Raw genomic sequence first — 14,113 nt, forward strand, 5'->3', positions numbered from 1 at the left:
TCCCTGTCACACCCATCACTGTGCACCATCTTCTCTCTCTGTCTCCCCTTCCCCTCCATCCCTATGCACCATCTCATCCCTCTCCCATGGTCCGACATCTCTGTCTTCCCCCTTCCCCCCTCATATGGTCTGGCATCTTTCTCTTCTCCATCCCATAGCCTGTAATCTCTCTCCTCTCCCATGGTCTGGCATCTCTCGCTCCTTCCCTCCCTCTTCCCAATGTCTAACATCTCTTTCCTCTCCTTTCTACCATCTGGCATCTCTCTCTCCTTCTCATTCCAGTGGTCTGACATCTCTCCCTTCTTTGGGTCATCTCTCCTCCCTCCCTCTTCTCCACCACTATCATGTCCAACAATTCTACCTCTTTCTTCCTTTCCCTATATACATCATCTCTCTTTCCCTCTCATGCCACATACCTATGTCCAACAATTCTCCATTCCTTTTTCCTTCCCCACCGCCATGTGCTGTATTTCTCTTTTCTTCCTTTCCTAATGCCCCCACCCGTGCATTTATCCTTCCCAACTCTCTCACAGTATGTGCCGTATCTGTCTTCCCAACTCCCTGAGCATCTGTCCTCCCTGCCTTCCCAGCTTCTTACCCCCTGTACCCAGCCTCTCCCTGCCAGGCTCTGCACACGGCCCCCTTCCCTCCCTCCCTGTCAGGCACTGCATCCAGCCCCCCCTTCCCTCTCCCCCTGTCAGACTCTGAACCCAGCCTCTTTCCTGGCTCTACACCCAGCCCCCTTCTCTCACTATTGCCCATGTTAGGCTCTGCACCCAGCCCCCTTCCCTCCCTCCCCCCCCCGTCAGGCACTGCACTGAACCCAGCCTCCTTCCATCCCCCTCCCTGTCTGACTCTGAACCTATCTCCCTTCCTACGGGAAGCCAGATAAAAATCCGCTCAGCGCCAAGCAGGAGCGCCAAAGCATGCTCATGCTCATTGCCGTTGAGCGACAGAAGAAAACACATCACGCGGCTGCCGCCACCCATCAGATTAGCAATGGGAAGGAGTGCAAAAAGCATGCTCCTGCCCACCACCCCTCTGGACCACCAGGGCTAAATTTTTGCGGAGGTCACCCCTCTTCTGACACCTATGGGTGGAGCTAAAGTGCCCAGTGAATTACAGCACAGAGTGAAAAATCCGGAGTGGATTCCTTCTGCAGCACGTGGCTATGGGGATAATAATAATAGCAGTTTATATACCGCAGGACCGTGAAGTTCTATGCGGTTTACAATGATTAAAAAGAATGCTACAATTGAGTAGAACTTACATAGTTGGAGGTTGGTGACTAACAGAATATGAGTGCGGTTGTTGTAGAAGAGATTGTGCGGATCAGCTACCTAGGTAATTCAAGAACAGATATGTTTTTAGGTGTTTCCTAAATTCACCATAGTTGTTTGTATGCCTAAGCAGTTTTTCCAGGTCTTTGCCCCATGATGCTGCTTGTTATAATCTATCTGTCTAGAATGTCTCACCTATCTACTAGAAAAGAGCTTACCAGGATAAGTACATAATCTCTTTTTACATTCATTGAAATAAAACAAGTTGCTTTTCACAATGTCCACAATCTCTGGTTTAAAACTTTCTTTCACTGAGTTCAGTCTCTGGTTACCTGTGCTATACAAGGGGGTGCTGAAAAGTTCTCAGCCAGACCAAGAAGAGAATGGCGTGGATATGGTTCAATCAGTGATCTGAAACAATGTCAAAACATAGAATTTAATTTCTGAAAATTGGCACTTGACAAAATAACACTTTTTTCCAGCTACAGTGGCAAAATGCTTAGAATTTTGGAAATTGGTTGATTGGGCTGAGAACTTTTCAGCACCCCCTTGTAGTATTCCTACTTTGATCACTGTGATGTTAGTGTCATTACAGTAGCTCCAAGCATAAACAGTCTCATAGAGGGCTGGTGTTACATGGTTAATATTGTAACCTCAGCAGGGGGCACCAACATTTGAGGTTGTAGTGCCAACCCTGTGAAGTATGGGTATCAGAAAGGAAGAGGCCACGCTATTGCCTTTTTCCCCCCCAACTGTCCCCCTTTTCAGCCCCAAGCCCCTTCTTCCACCAGCCATGCATTCAAAAACCATTTACAGAGTGATGGGAGTGTCTGTTTTCACTGCCGCCACTCTGCCTAACATTAGAGATGAACAACTTCCTCTTAAATCGGAAGTATTTAATCTCTAACACAGTGTGGCCAGAGCTGATAGGAGGGAGATGACAATGAAAATAGATGCGCCCATTGCACTGCAATTGATTTTTAATGGAGGGCTGGTGGAAGAAGGGGGACTTCAGCTGGGAGTTGAAAAGTGGAGACAGGGGCCCAAGTGGGAGAAGAGGGCTGTGGCTGGAACTAGGAGCTGAAAAGGGGGAGCCAAATGGCAGAAGGGGAATGGGGCTAAAAAGGGGAGCCAAGTGTGAAAAAGGGGCTAAGGCTGGAGGTGAAAACTGAAAGGGAAATCAGGTGGAAAAGAAGGCTGGGGTTGAAAAGGTGGAGCCAGGAGGGAGAAGAGGACTGGGTCTGGATTTAGCAGCTAGAAAGGGGAACCAGGTATGAGAAGGAGCTAAAGCTGGGGGCCAAAAAGGGGGAACCAGGTGAGAAGGGGGTTGGGGTTGGAGCTGGAGCTGGGATCTGAAAAGGGGGAGTCAGAGAAGGGGACTGGGGCTGGAGCCAGGTGCTGAAAAGGAGGGAGTCAGGTGGGAGTAGGAGGCTGGGGGTTTGAAAGGAGGGAGGCAGGTAGGAGAAGGCGGTGAAGCTGGGGACTGAAAAGGGGGAGCCAGGTGAAGGGAGGGAGCTAGGGCAGAAAAAGAGAAACCAGGAGGGAGAAGGCAGGGGATGAAGAGGAGGAGCCAGGTGGGAGAAGGGAGATAGAGCTGGGGGTTGAAAAAGGGCAGTCAATTGGGAGAAGGGGGCTAGAGCTAGGGGCTGAAAAGGGGGAGCCAGTGGGAGAAGGAGGCTGGGGCTGGAGGCTAAAAAGGGAGAGACAGGTAGGTGAAGAGGGATGAAGTATGTTGTCAAAAAGGGGGAACTAGATGGGAAAAGGGGGCTGGAGCTAGAGCCATGAGCTGAAAAAAGAGTGCACCAAATGGGAGAAGGAGGTAGAGTTAGGGACTGAGAAGGTGGAACAGAAAAGGTGGAGCTAGGTGGGCGAAAGGGATTGGAGCTGGCGATAGGGGCCAAAAAGGGGGAGCTAGATAGGGGATGGATTTGGAGGCTGAATGTGACAGAGCCAAGTGGACGAAGATAGCTGAGGGCTGAAAGGTGGGAGGCTGGAGGTTGGAGAATGGGGCTGAAGCTGGAGGCTGAAAAAGATTATTCCAGATTCTCTAAGACTGGTAGATCAATTATTTCAATTCCAAAAAAAGTTTAAAAACCTGATTGTTTTCACAATACTTAATTTGATTTTAGCTGTTGTATAGTAATTTTAAGCAATTCAGCATACTTTTTTCTAACTTTTTCCATCCATCTAATCTAACTAATTTCTGTTTTTATCCCAGAGTTTTTACGGAGGGAGGACTCGTCCGTCTGGCCATCTTTTCAAGTTAGAAGGGGGTTCCGTGGTGGTGGTGGTGGTGGGGCGGCGGCTGGGTGCATGGTCAAGGGGTTAAGTGGTTCGGGGGAGTGCTTTCCTTCCAGCAGGAGTGTGTGTGCTTTCCTTCTGGCAGGAGAGCTTGGGCTCCCTCCTTCCAATAAGTCATACGGGGGAGGGGGTACTTTGTGTCCGGCAGGAGAGATTAAGCATCTCTCCTGCCACGATTGGGGGGGGGGGAGCGGTTCCAGGATTCTTTATCCAATGTTGTTTATGACAGACGCTGGTTACAGAATCCTGCTTTTAGGTGAAGGACTGGCCCCTCCTTCGCCTAAAAGGTCTTTTTTTGGGCATTTGGGAGCTTGGGCGATTTTTTGGTTTGGAATGTGTCTTAAGGATAGACGTAGTGGTGGTTTGGGTGAACATACAGGTAGGTCGTTCAATAAAACAACATCTTCGTTTTGGACTTTTTTTTTTTAGAACAAACATTTCCCTGCTGTCTGCTTTCTGCATCTAGGGACTTAGAGCAAAAGGGTACTTAGACGTTTCTTTTGATTATGCCCCTCCATGTATGCAATTAATCCAATAAAACTGTATCAGCTTGAAAATTTCTGGCATAAGGAAGAATTCAGCCTTGGCACTGACAAATGACAGAGAGGAATCTTGTACAAAAGCACAGTAGTTCTCAGCATTGAAGAGATTTCCTTTCTCAGCACACTTCTGAAATCAGCATGCTCCTATAATCACTGCTTTAAAAGGTACTAGCAAACTGGTGGCATTGATACCACCACAGCTAATGCATGTAGCAAGGAACCATCTTTGAAGAAAGCAGTGATGTTTGTACTGAGAAAACAAGGTCCTGGTACAGAAGGAGAAAAATCTCCACTGAAAAACTGGAGACTGTCTCTAGCTGTCTTAAGGATTAGAAGTGAGTTTCTGTGTCTAAGGGCATGAGCCCCTCCTTAGCTGAAAAGGGTGGGGGCCTAAACCCCAGATCTGAGCAGTTCCATTGCTGTCCAAAGTTAGGTAGATACTTCTTTGGCTGTGGCAAGTCTTCTGCTGGAGCAATAAGTTGTTGCAATCGCTGTAAAATGATTTAAAAATCAAAGTCAGAGACTTTGCAACATATACTATTACTGACCAACATTTTAGCGAACCTGATTCTGCAGTATACTAAATCCAATTTTATTGATTTTGCATTGTAATGCTACATGCACACAAGGATGAATTTACCATTCATCCTTGTGTGCATGTAGCATTACAATGCAAAACCAAACAAGTACACACAAAACAAGATAACAGCAGTCATGCTATTCATACAAAAAAGGGATACTAATAACTCTTCATTGGTTTCTGATTGAGAAGAGGCTTCAATTTAAAGGGTTGACTCTTGCCTTTAAAGCCATTAAGAATGAAGCCACTGAAGTTTTGTTTGCTTCTCTTAGGTTGTATAAGCCTCTGATAAGTGGATAAATATTTACTTGAAGTTCTCAGCTTTTGAAAAGTTAGTCTTCTTGACCTTCACACATCCACCTTCCAAGTTATTTGTCCAAAATTATGGGATTCGCTACCATGAGCCCTGACGGCCTGAGCCCAAAGAGGGTGAGCCCAAAAATTCATCCTTTCCCAGCCATCATCACTCCCTCCAATGTAAACCCCCCCCCACCTCCCCCCATCAAACAGAAAGAAATACCTGAGCTGGCAGGACATCTGCAAGCCTTGCCAACTGAAGACTTCTTCCTATCAGAAATATTTACACCCTGTGCAACCAATGGCAGAGCTCCTGAACCACTGACATGGCCATCCTCTGTACATGTGCATAAACTGAGCACACAGGAGAGGCATGGCGACAGCAGCTTAGGAACACTGCCATCAGTTGCACAGGATATACGTAAATGTTTCTGCTAAGAGGAGGTCTTTGGCTGGCAGAGCTTGCAGATCCCTGCCAGTTTAGGTATTTATTTCCATTTGATTGGAGGGGATGCCTGCCAGCCACACCATTGGTGTACTAATTTTGGGTGGGCCCAGGTCCACCCATGTCTATGCCACTGTTCACTACCTGAAGATTTATGCAAAACTGACTCTTCTGCAATTTTGGAAACATCGTAAGACCTAGTTGTTTCAAAAAAACACACTCATGACAGTCTATTTAATTTAGCTGGGAAGAACCCTGGTTGAGAAGTCTGGATAGAGCTCTTGTGTTGTTTTATCTTGTTTTGTGTAGCATTTTATGTTGTTATTCTTAATTACATATTTTTTTTTGTAATCTGCCATAAATAGAGGAATACATGAAATACAAATGTTTTTAAAATAATCAAATCAAATCAATAAAATAGATAAAAATGGAAAACAAACTGGCAACCTTTATCAGTTCTAGGGATGGGCATATAGGGGCAAGTTTATAACAGAGCACCTGGTTTAAGAGACCAAGAAGGGGCCTACTTAAGAGCTATTTCATAGAGATAGACATCTGTGAGTGTGTTTTATAAAATACAAGCATAAGTGGCAGAAATCACACCTACAGTGCAGGTGTAGACACTTATACCTTCTTGAGCAGGTATAAATGTCCACACCTTGCACAAATATGTATATAGATTAGCTTATTTTATAATAATCATGCATACTTGTAAACTTTGCCTATGCTCCACCCAAACATCCCCTCTTTATATGCATATGGGAAATTACACTGGTCAACAAAAAATGCTTTTCTTTGCTACTGAGAACTTAAGAAGTCTTCGTAGTTAATTTAATGACACTAATTTCAGATCTGTAACTGAAATTCAGCTAGCAAGTCAGGTTTCTGAGATACATGTTACTGATTATTTAGACAGTTTACCATATCGGCACAATATTGGGAGTATGAACTGTGTCCCACCAAACTTGTGTTAAGGAGTTTACTCTGAAAACAAACATGAAGACAATAAGGAGACATGTTACAGCATCTATTTATGCCCATCCCAGGCTCCTTGATAGACTCGCATTGCCTTCGCGTTCTACCTGCATCCCGATGCCGTAAACAGGATGCAGAAGCTCCGGGCTGATCAGCCTTCCTCTCCCCGACGTCAATTCTGACGTCGGAGAGGAAGTTCTGGGCCAGCCAATTGCTGCCTGGCTGGCTCAGAACTTCGTCTCCGATGTCAGAATTGACGTCAGGGAGAGGAATGCTGGTTGGCCCAATGCTTCTGTGTTAAGCATCAGGGAGAGCTTGGGGTGGCAGTGGCTTGGGGGGCCTGTTCCTCAATGGCGGTGGCATTGGCTTGGGGGAGGGCAGGGAGAAAGAAAGAAAGGGGGCAGGCATGGAAATGGAAAGAAAGAAGGGAAACAGAAAGAAAGGGGGGAAAGAGAGAGAGAAAGAAAGAAAGGGGGCATGGAGAGAGAGAGAAAGAAAGAAAGGGGACAGGGAGACAGAAAGACAGACAGAAAGAAAGAAGGAGGCAGGGAGAAAGAAAGAAAGGGGAGGGGGCAGGGAGAGAGGAAGAAAAAGTTAGGGAAGGGAATTAGGTCTGGAGGAGAGGAAGCATACAGGAGGCTGAAAGAAGGGAAGAAATATTGGATGCACAGTCAGAAGAAGAAAGTGCAACCAGAGACTGATGAAATTACCAAAGGTAGGAAAAATGATTTTATTTTCAATTTAGTGATCAAAATGTGTCTGTTTTGAGAATTTATATCTGCTGTCTATATTTTGCACTACGGCCCCCTTTTACTAAACCGCAATACCTGTTGTTAGCACAGGGAGCCTATGAGCATCAAGAGCAGCGCGGAGCATTCATCGCAGCTCCCTGTGCTAAAAACTGCTATTGCGGTTTAGTAAAAAGGGAGAGGTGTATATTTGTCTATTTTTATATAGTTGTTACAGAGGTGACATTGCATAGAGTCATCTGCCTTGACCTCTTTGAGAAAACCACAGAATATAAATGATAATTAACATTTTCTCTGCATACAGTGTGCTTTGTGTTTTTTTTAAATTTTATTGTTGGTAGATCATTTTGACTTGGTCATTTTAAAAGTACCTCGCAAGCTCAAAAAGTGTGAGTACCCCTGGTCTATAACATACCCTTAGATTATTATTATACAATGCTCAGAATAATAATAGGATGATTATCATAACCTTTGAGATTTATATGGTGTCTTTCATTCTACTTCCCTCTATTGTTTTACCTTTGACAATGATCCTTCAGTTCTTAAAAAGTAGTAGATGGCATACAAAGGAATGCAGATCATTGATGAGAGTGCCATCAGCCAGCCAACAGCATAACCCCAGGGAGGGTAGACATACTTGTTGTTATATTTAAGGGGTGTGTACTTAATCAGTGAAAACAGAAATGTTCCCTGGAAAAGGAAGAAAATAAGCAATAAGAATGTGCAAGAGAAAAACTAAGAACATTAGAATTGCCATACTGGAATAGAATGAAGGTCCATCAAGCCCAGAACATGGGCCGGCTTAGACTTAGTCGTACAGCATGTATAACCAAAAGTTATACAACCCACGATCGACGGAACTTGGATGTTGTGACTTAGACTATGTATAACATGTAAAACATGGTCTAAGTCACAATAACCCACCTAAACTCACCAGATAAGCATTGAAAACACATAATACAAACCCCCACATACTACCCCAGTGATCATCGACCCCCCCTAAAAATATTAATAACATCTTTAAAATTCAGCCTGGCCTAGTCGTCCAGCACAGAGGCAGCTTAAGTCATCTTGGGGGTGGGTTAGGGACCCATAGAGAGGAGGACCCATGCCCATAAGCCCCTGTAATCACTGCATTGATACTGAAACATGTGCACTCCCCTATACACCCCCAAAACCTTTTGTACTGGCATATAAGTGGCTTCTGCAGCCATAAGGGCTATTGGGATGGTAGATAAGTAGGTCTAGGGGATTCTGGAGGTGGTTTGGGGGCTCACCATGACCTATAAGGGAGCTGTAGAGAGATGATGACATGGCACCCTTTTTGTGAAGTTCACAGCAGTGCCCACTATTTAGGTGGCATGTCTGGGTGTGCAGTCCATCACTTTGCAGACCCCTCCCATGTCCAACAGGGCTTGTTCTTGGCGTTTTTGACTTGGATGAAAAATTGGATGAAAATATGGTATAAAGATGAACGATTTAGCGGCTTGGACGATCAGATCAGCAGGACGTATAATTAGACGATTTTTGAAACCAAAAAAAATTTGGACGTATTTTTTGAAAATGTGTCTCCATGAGTTCAGGAAGAATCCAATATTATTTTGCATCCAACTCTGATGCAAAATAAAGGCTTGATGATACCTGTAAAAATTTGGAAAATTTACCCCCCCCCCCCAATTGTGATTTTTGCAAAGATACTAAGGTGATTCTAGAAGTTTTACCAAGCCACAGGAATTTTATAAGAATCCCATTCAGTTTTTTTATAAAAGGACCCTTGGAAATAAACTGGTAACATACTTATTTGGTAGTAAACTACAGGCATCATTTTCATGATTTGTACTCTCACCCACCAAGAAAGATGTAATGGATTCCAATGCTCACACATTTCTTTGACTTTCAACAATAAAGACTTTTCATTTACTGTCATTGTGTCTTCCAATGTTTTTTGAATCATTATACCCAGATATTTTATTCCCTCTTCCTTCCAAAGGAATGGGAATGGGTCAAATAAACCTTTTACACAATGCACATTTAATGGAAGAATCTCTGATTTGCTCCAATTTATTTTATAACCAGAAAATTTGTCAAATCGATCAATCAGTTCCAGTAAAGGAGGGATAGCTGATTCAGGATTCTTCAAATGAAGCAAAATATCACCTGCATATGGAATTCCCTGTATCGCCTTTGCCTGCTGAATAGCCAACAATAAGGATTCCAAAACAATATCAAAAAGCAAAGGAGATAAGGGGCATCCATGCCTAACTCCCAATATTCTTCCTGCTTTATTTGAGTTCCCATAATACACAGCCTGCTGACAAAACAAATCTTTCCTAGTCAATTGTGAGGAAATCTCATTATTTTTATATTTAGCTTTTAACATGGCATTCAAAGTACCTGGTTCCCATTTTAAAGCCAATTGTGATTCCAAAACCGAAATAATTTGTTCCAATTTGGAAAACTCTAATCTGAATAATTTTTGAGCATGTGCTGAATAGGATATGATCTGCCCACGTATAGTTGCCTTAAAAGCATCCCAAAGAATTTCCAAAGAGATTTCCTCTGAGGTATTAAGTTGAAAATACTCATTTATTTTTACTTGAATTTCCTCATGAAAGTTTGAGTCTGCAAGCAGTGTATTATTGAACCTCCATACAAGTCTATTAGAATCTTCTCGATTGAACTGATATTCTATCCAAATTCCAGCATGATCCGACAAAATGATCAAATCTATGCTGGCTTTTGTGACCTGTTGAATTAAGTGATCGGAAACAAAAAAAATAATCAATTCTTAAAAATGATTTATGAACCTGGGAACAAAATGTAAATTCCCTAGCATTAAAATGAAAAATCCGCCATATATCTTTTAAACCACAAGTATGTATAAGATTATCCAGGCCTAATGATTTTGTCTACTCAGTTGTTTATCCATTAATGCATCTATGATAGCATTGAAGTCTCAAGCTATGATTCCATTAGACATAGCCAGTGACAGAATTGTTTATTGGAGTTAAAAAAAAAATCTGCCCGATTCGTATTCGGTGCATAAATATTCAGAAGCATCAGGGTATCTTTCCCTGAAGTCATATTAACATAGAGCCATCTACCCATTGGATCTGCCCCAAAGTTATCAAATGTAGCAGAAATCTTAATACTAATTAGGATTGCCACACCCACTTTTTTCCCTATCGCAGGAGTAAAAAAACAATGCTTTCTCCAACCCCTTTCTAATTTAGCAGCCTAAATTGAAGAAAGGTGAGTTTCTTGTATAAAATAAATATCTGCTTGCTGTTGTTTCAGAAAATTGAGTCTTTTTCCTTTTGATGAGGTGATTGAGTCCGTTTATGTTTAATGAGTATAATTTTAAATCCATTTCCTATACATAAATAGGTACTAATAAATAATAAACTAATATTTTATTTGTCAGAATCCAAATTAATCTTTCCACATACACCCAGAACCCAAAACTAAAAATCCCCCTTCCCCTCCCTTATCCCTTCCCTGTAAATCATATGAAAACTTGGATGCACGAATATCGACAAATAATTACCATCCCTCCCCAAGCACATTAAAATCCCTCCACAGAATCCACCCTCTTCAATTGATAATTTATAATAATTTACAATTCCCATAACTGTTATTAAAAACCATATAAAGAAAAAGGAATATTTCAGTCAAACCCATATAGGAATTTAAAATACAAAATCATGAAACAGTATAAAAACACAATTCACAAACATTTTGAAGATAGTTTATAAATTAGATAAATCAGTAAAATTTAATAAAATTCATGAGTTATACCTAGTAAAAGAAATATGTCATAGTCTTCTATATCAATCATAAATTAAAAGATTATTATCACAAACAAGTAAAGAAATATTAATGATTAATGATGCCTTTGCCAAATCCTAATCTTTTCTTGGTTCACTTGTTGATCTCTTTCTCAAAACTAACCTTCTCTTCAGCGCATATCTCTCATACCACGCACCCTTACCCCTTGTGTTATATCCCTTCCCTCTATCCCATTTCTTCTAAGATTATGTAACTTTTCCCTTCCTCCCCACTCATCCTCACTGTCAGGTTTGTCCGTATGTTTTATGTTTTTTCTTTTTTATTTTTCTTACTAATCTTTCTAATACACCTTTAAACTATTCTTCCTTTCCTATTTCAAATATTATTGTTAACCGGTCAGATATTTGTTTTATGATCGGGATATTAAAAACCAATAAACTTGGAAACTTGGAAACTTAATCCACCCTCTATATTTCCCAAAAATGTACTCAAACACCTTTCATACTGTGACAGGGAAGCCCCTGTCACGGGTTCAAAACCTGCTTTAAACCCTGCCACTAAAGAAAATGTGCCTATTCCTAAGCCAAGGAAGTTGGCCATTAATCCTGTTCCCAGTGCTAAGATCAGACAGGCAGGGCAGAACATAGAAGAGATGGCAGAGAAGAACAGAATACCTGTTCCCAGTCATTATAATCCCTTTTATAAACCATCTGTTTATTCTCCAGAAAAACCTCTGGTCAGGCAATCTGACACAGCAAGGGTTAAGGAAAGAGGAGGAGCTGACAGGCAGAACGTGGCTAGAGCACCAGTGAAAGTTACACAGCAGAATAAATCAAGGCCAGCTGAGAACAGAAGGAAGCAATCAGGAACCTGGAGGGAAGGACGTTCCTCACAGAACAGGGAACTGAAGGCTAGGAACGCTGTCTTCCTGCCTTCTGCTAAGAAACCACCAGTCCCACAGCACTGCCATGCTGATAAGACTGCTTCCTAAGCAGAGACTAATTGGAAGGGAAAAGCTCCATGAGCAGGTCTTGCCAAATGCTGCTTCAAAGGATAGCCTGTATCCAGCTTCAGAGAGTGAGGAATCTCTTATGGAGGTAAAGAGAGATATCTCTGAGGGAAATGAAATGGACTGCAACTCAGAAGCCTTAGACTATATGTCTGATTGCAGCATGAATCAGTAAGGTACTGTGTGGGGGAAAGGGATGAAAGTTTGTTCTATAACAATGGTCTAAAGTACTTAAAGAAACATTTCTGTCCTCATGAGGGACTGTATAATGAATGAGAGTTTGATGTGTGAATGTGAGGATTGGTTAGCAACAGAAATTAAACCAGAATCCCTGTATGCAAGCAAAGCATAGTGAATGGGGGATGGGTAATGCTAACTAACTTTAAAAGGAGAAATAAAGCCCGGAGTGTATTCAGTGACCTGACTTTGCACATCCCTGATAGTGGGAAACTTTTGGGAGGGTAATCTTAGATCATTAAAACAAGGGTGGATGGTTTCCAGCCCCCTGCCCAGAAATAAGAAGGGTAGTGGGGGTATTTATACTTCAGGTAGTCAGGTGGGGAGAACTTCCTGAAGAAACAGGGGGCTCAATACAATAACTTGTGACCAGGCAGACACGATGCCTGCCAGGGTCCCTGTTAGTTCAGGAAAAAAAGTAAAAATGAAAACCCGAGGTGGAATCAGGAAGGTGCATGTAAATCCTGAGACTGATAATTTATCCTGTGACCACCGGGGGAGCCCAAGAGGTCCCAGCTACTCTGCTGACTCCACTAGAGTAGGGCGTTGCCCCAAAGTATTTAAACCTGCAGTTGAGAACAGACAGGGAGGTCAGCTAGGGAGAAGGTTTAAACCTTTTCTCCCTAGGGATTCCCCAGGGCCAAGCAGGAGCAACCGCCCTATTCCCATGGAGCTGTTAGAGGCTGGACAAGCTGAGGAGCTGCTATTTCCAGAAGAACAGCCCATGGAGTGTGAGGAAAGTCTGTCAGAGTACGCTCCTGATTTTTCTGAAGCCATGCAGGTAGACTGGGTCTCTACCAGCAAATAAGTGAGTTGTGATTTTTGCTCTGGACTGTTTGGGACTATTTTTGTTTTGGTAAGCTGGGAGTGTGTATTGTTTGGGAGAGGTTTTGCTATCATCCTGGGCAGGAATTTTGAAAGCCTGTATTGAGGCCTTTCTTTTGCAAAACCTGACACTCTCCTATCCTGGCAGTGAGCTGAACTGGCCAGAGGCTTTAATGGAACTTTGGACACTAGAGCTATTGAACAAATGCCTTGAACTGTGTTTGTATTTTCTTTGAAACTACCTGCTTGGGCACAGGCAGTATTAGCTCTAGGGAGAGCTAAATCCTCACCTGCAGCGAGGATTGAGTTAAGGCTGAGAACAAGCCTAGAACTTTATTTTGTACTGTTTTCACTTGTTTCTTTTGATATTTTGGTTTCTTGCTGCTGTGGGAGAATTCTGACAAGTGTACAAGTTATAATGATGAACTACTTACTTTCAAGAAAGGAATGAGTAAAGTTGAATCATTTTTTCATGAACTTTGATTGTGATGCTTTGTGATTTTTGTTCCTGTTTAAAGTCCAGTCCTGCAGGGTGACTCCATTTTGGGTCACACGTCAGTGTGCTATTTTGTGGTAACCACTGGGAGTGCTATTGAGCCCTGTCCTGGGCTACAGTGGGCTACAAACTGCGCCAAGCCTAAAAAGAGTGGCGCTAAAGCCCAGGGCCGGCTAGTCCACAGGGGCTCTTGCAAATAAGTTTTTGAAACCAGAATGCTGCCCAGAACTGTGCAAAGCATGGCAGTCAAACTGTGAGAAAGAAACCTGGATTAAAAGGGACTTGTTTGGTTTTTTTTTTCTTTTTTCTGATTGATACAAAAAGTGGCTGTAAGGAGAACTTTTGTTTGTGATAAATCTCCTCCAAGCACCATCAGCCAGTGTGGCTGTATTAGAACCAGTGCAAACTGAACTGGATAATAAAACTTGGAACTGGAAATTATTGGTGGAAAGGTTTTTTTTCCCTCTGCTGTGCTTATTCCAGAGTGATCCTCCAAAGAGCGCTAATACTTGCACCTAGGGCGGGAGCCGGGTTGCCAGAGTTGGCTTACCCCTGGCCCCGTCACAATACATATAAACTCCATATCTA

The 14,113-nt window shown here is 42.7% G+C and overlaps 1 protein-coding gene across 1 annotated transcript in view; it reads right to left on the minus strand.

Annotated features, from left to right (window-relative positions):
* Positions 1 to 2,199: 2,199 nt before the first annotated feature.
* The window catches only part of SLC6A12 (solute carrier family 6 member 12), a 159,157-nt gene continuing 147,243 nt past the window's right edge, over positions 2,200 to 14,113 (minus strand). Inside the window, exons 15-16 of the mRNA XM_033952482.1 lie at positions 7,689 to 7,859; positions 2,200 to 4,614 (exon numbers count right to left, since the gene is read on the minus strand). Of these exons, the coding sequence (XP_033808373.1) occupies positions 4,453 to 4,614; positions 7,689 to 7,859 (333 nt within the window). The 3' untranslated portion in view covers positions 2,200 to 4,452. The remainder of the gene's footprint in view (positions 4,615 to 7,688; positions 7,860 to 14,113) is intronic.

Source organism: Geotrypetes seraphini, chromosome 7 (genome assembly GCF_902459505.1).
Source record: "Geotrypetes seraphini chromosome 7, aGeoSer1.1, whole genome shotgun sequence".
Lineage (NCBI taxonomy): Eukaryota > Metazoa > Chordata > Amphibia > Gymnophiona > Dermophiidae > Geotrypetes > Geotrypetes seraphini.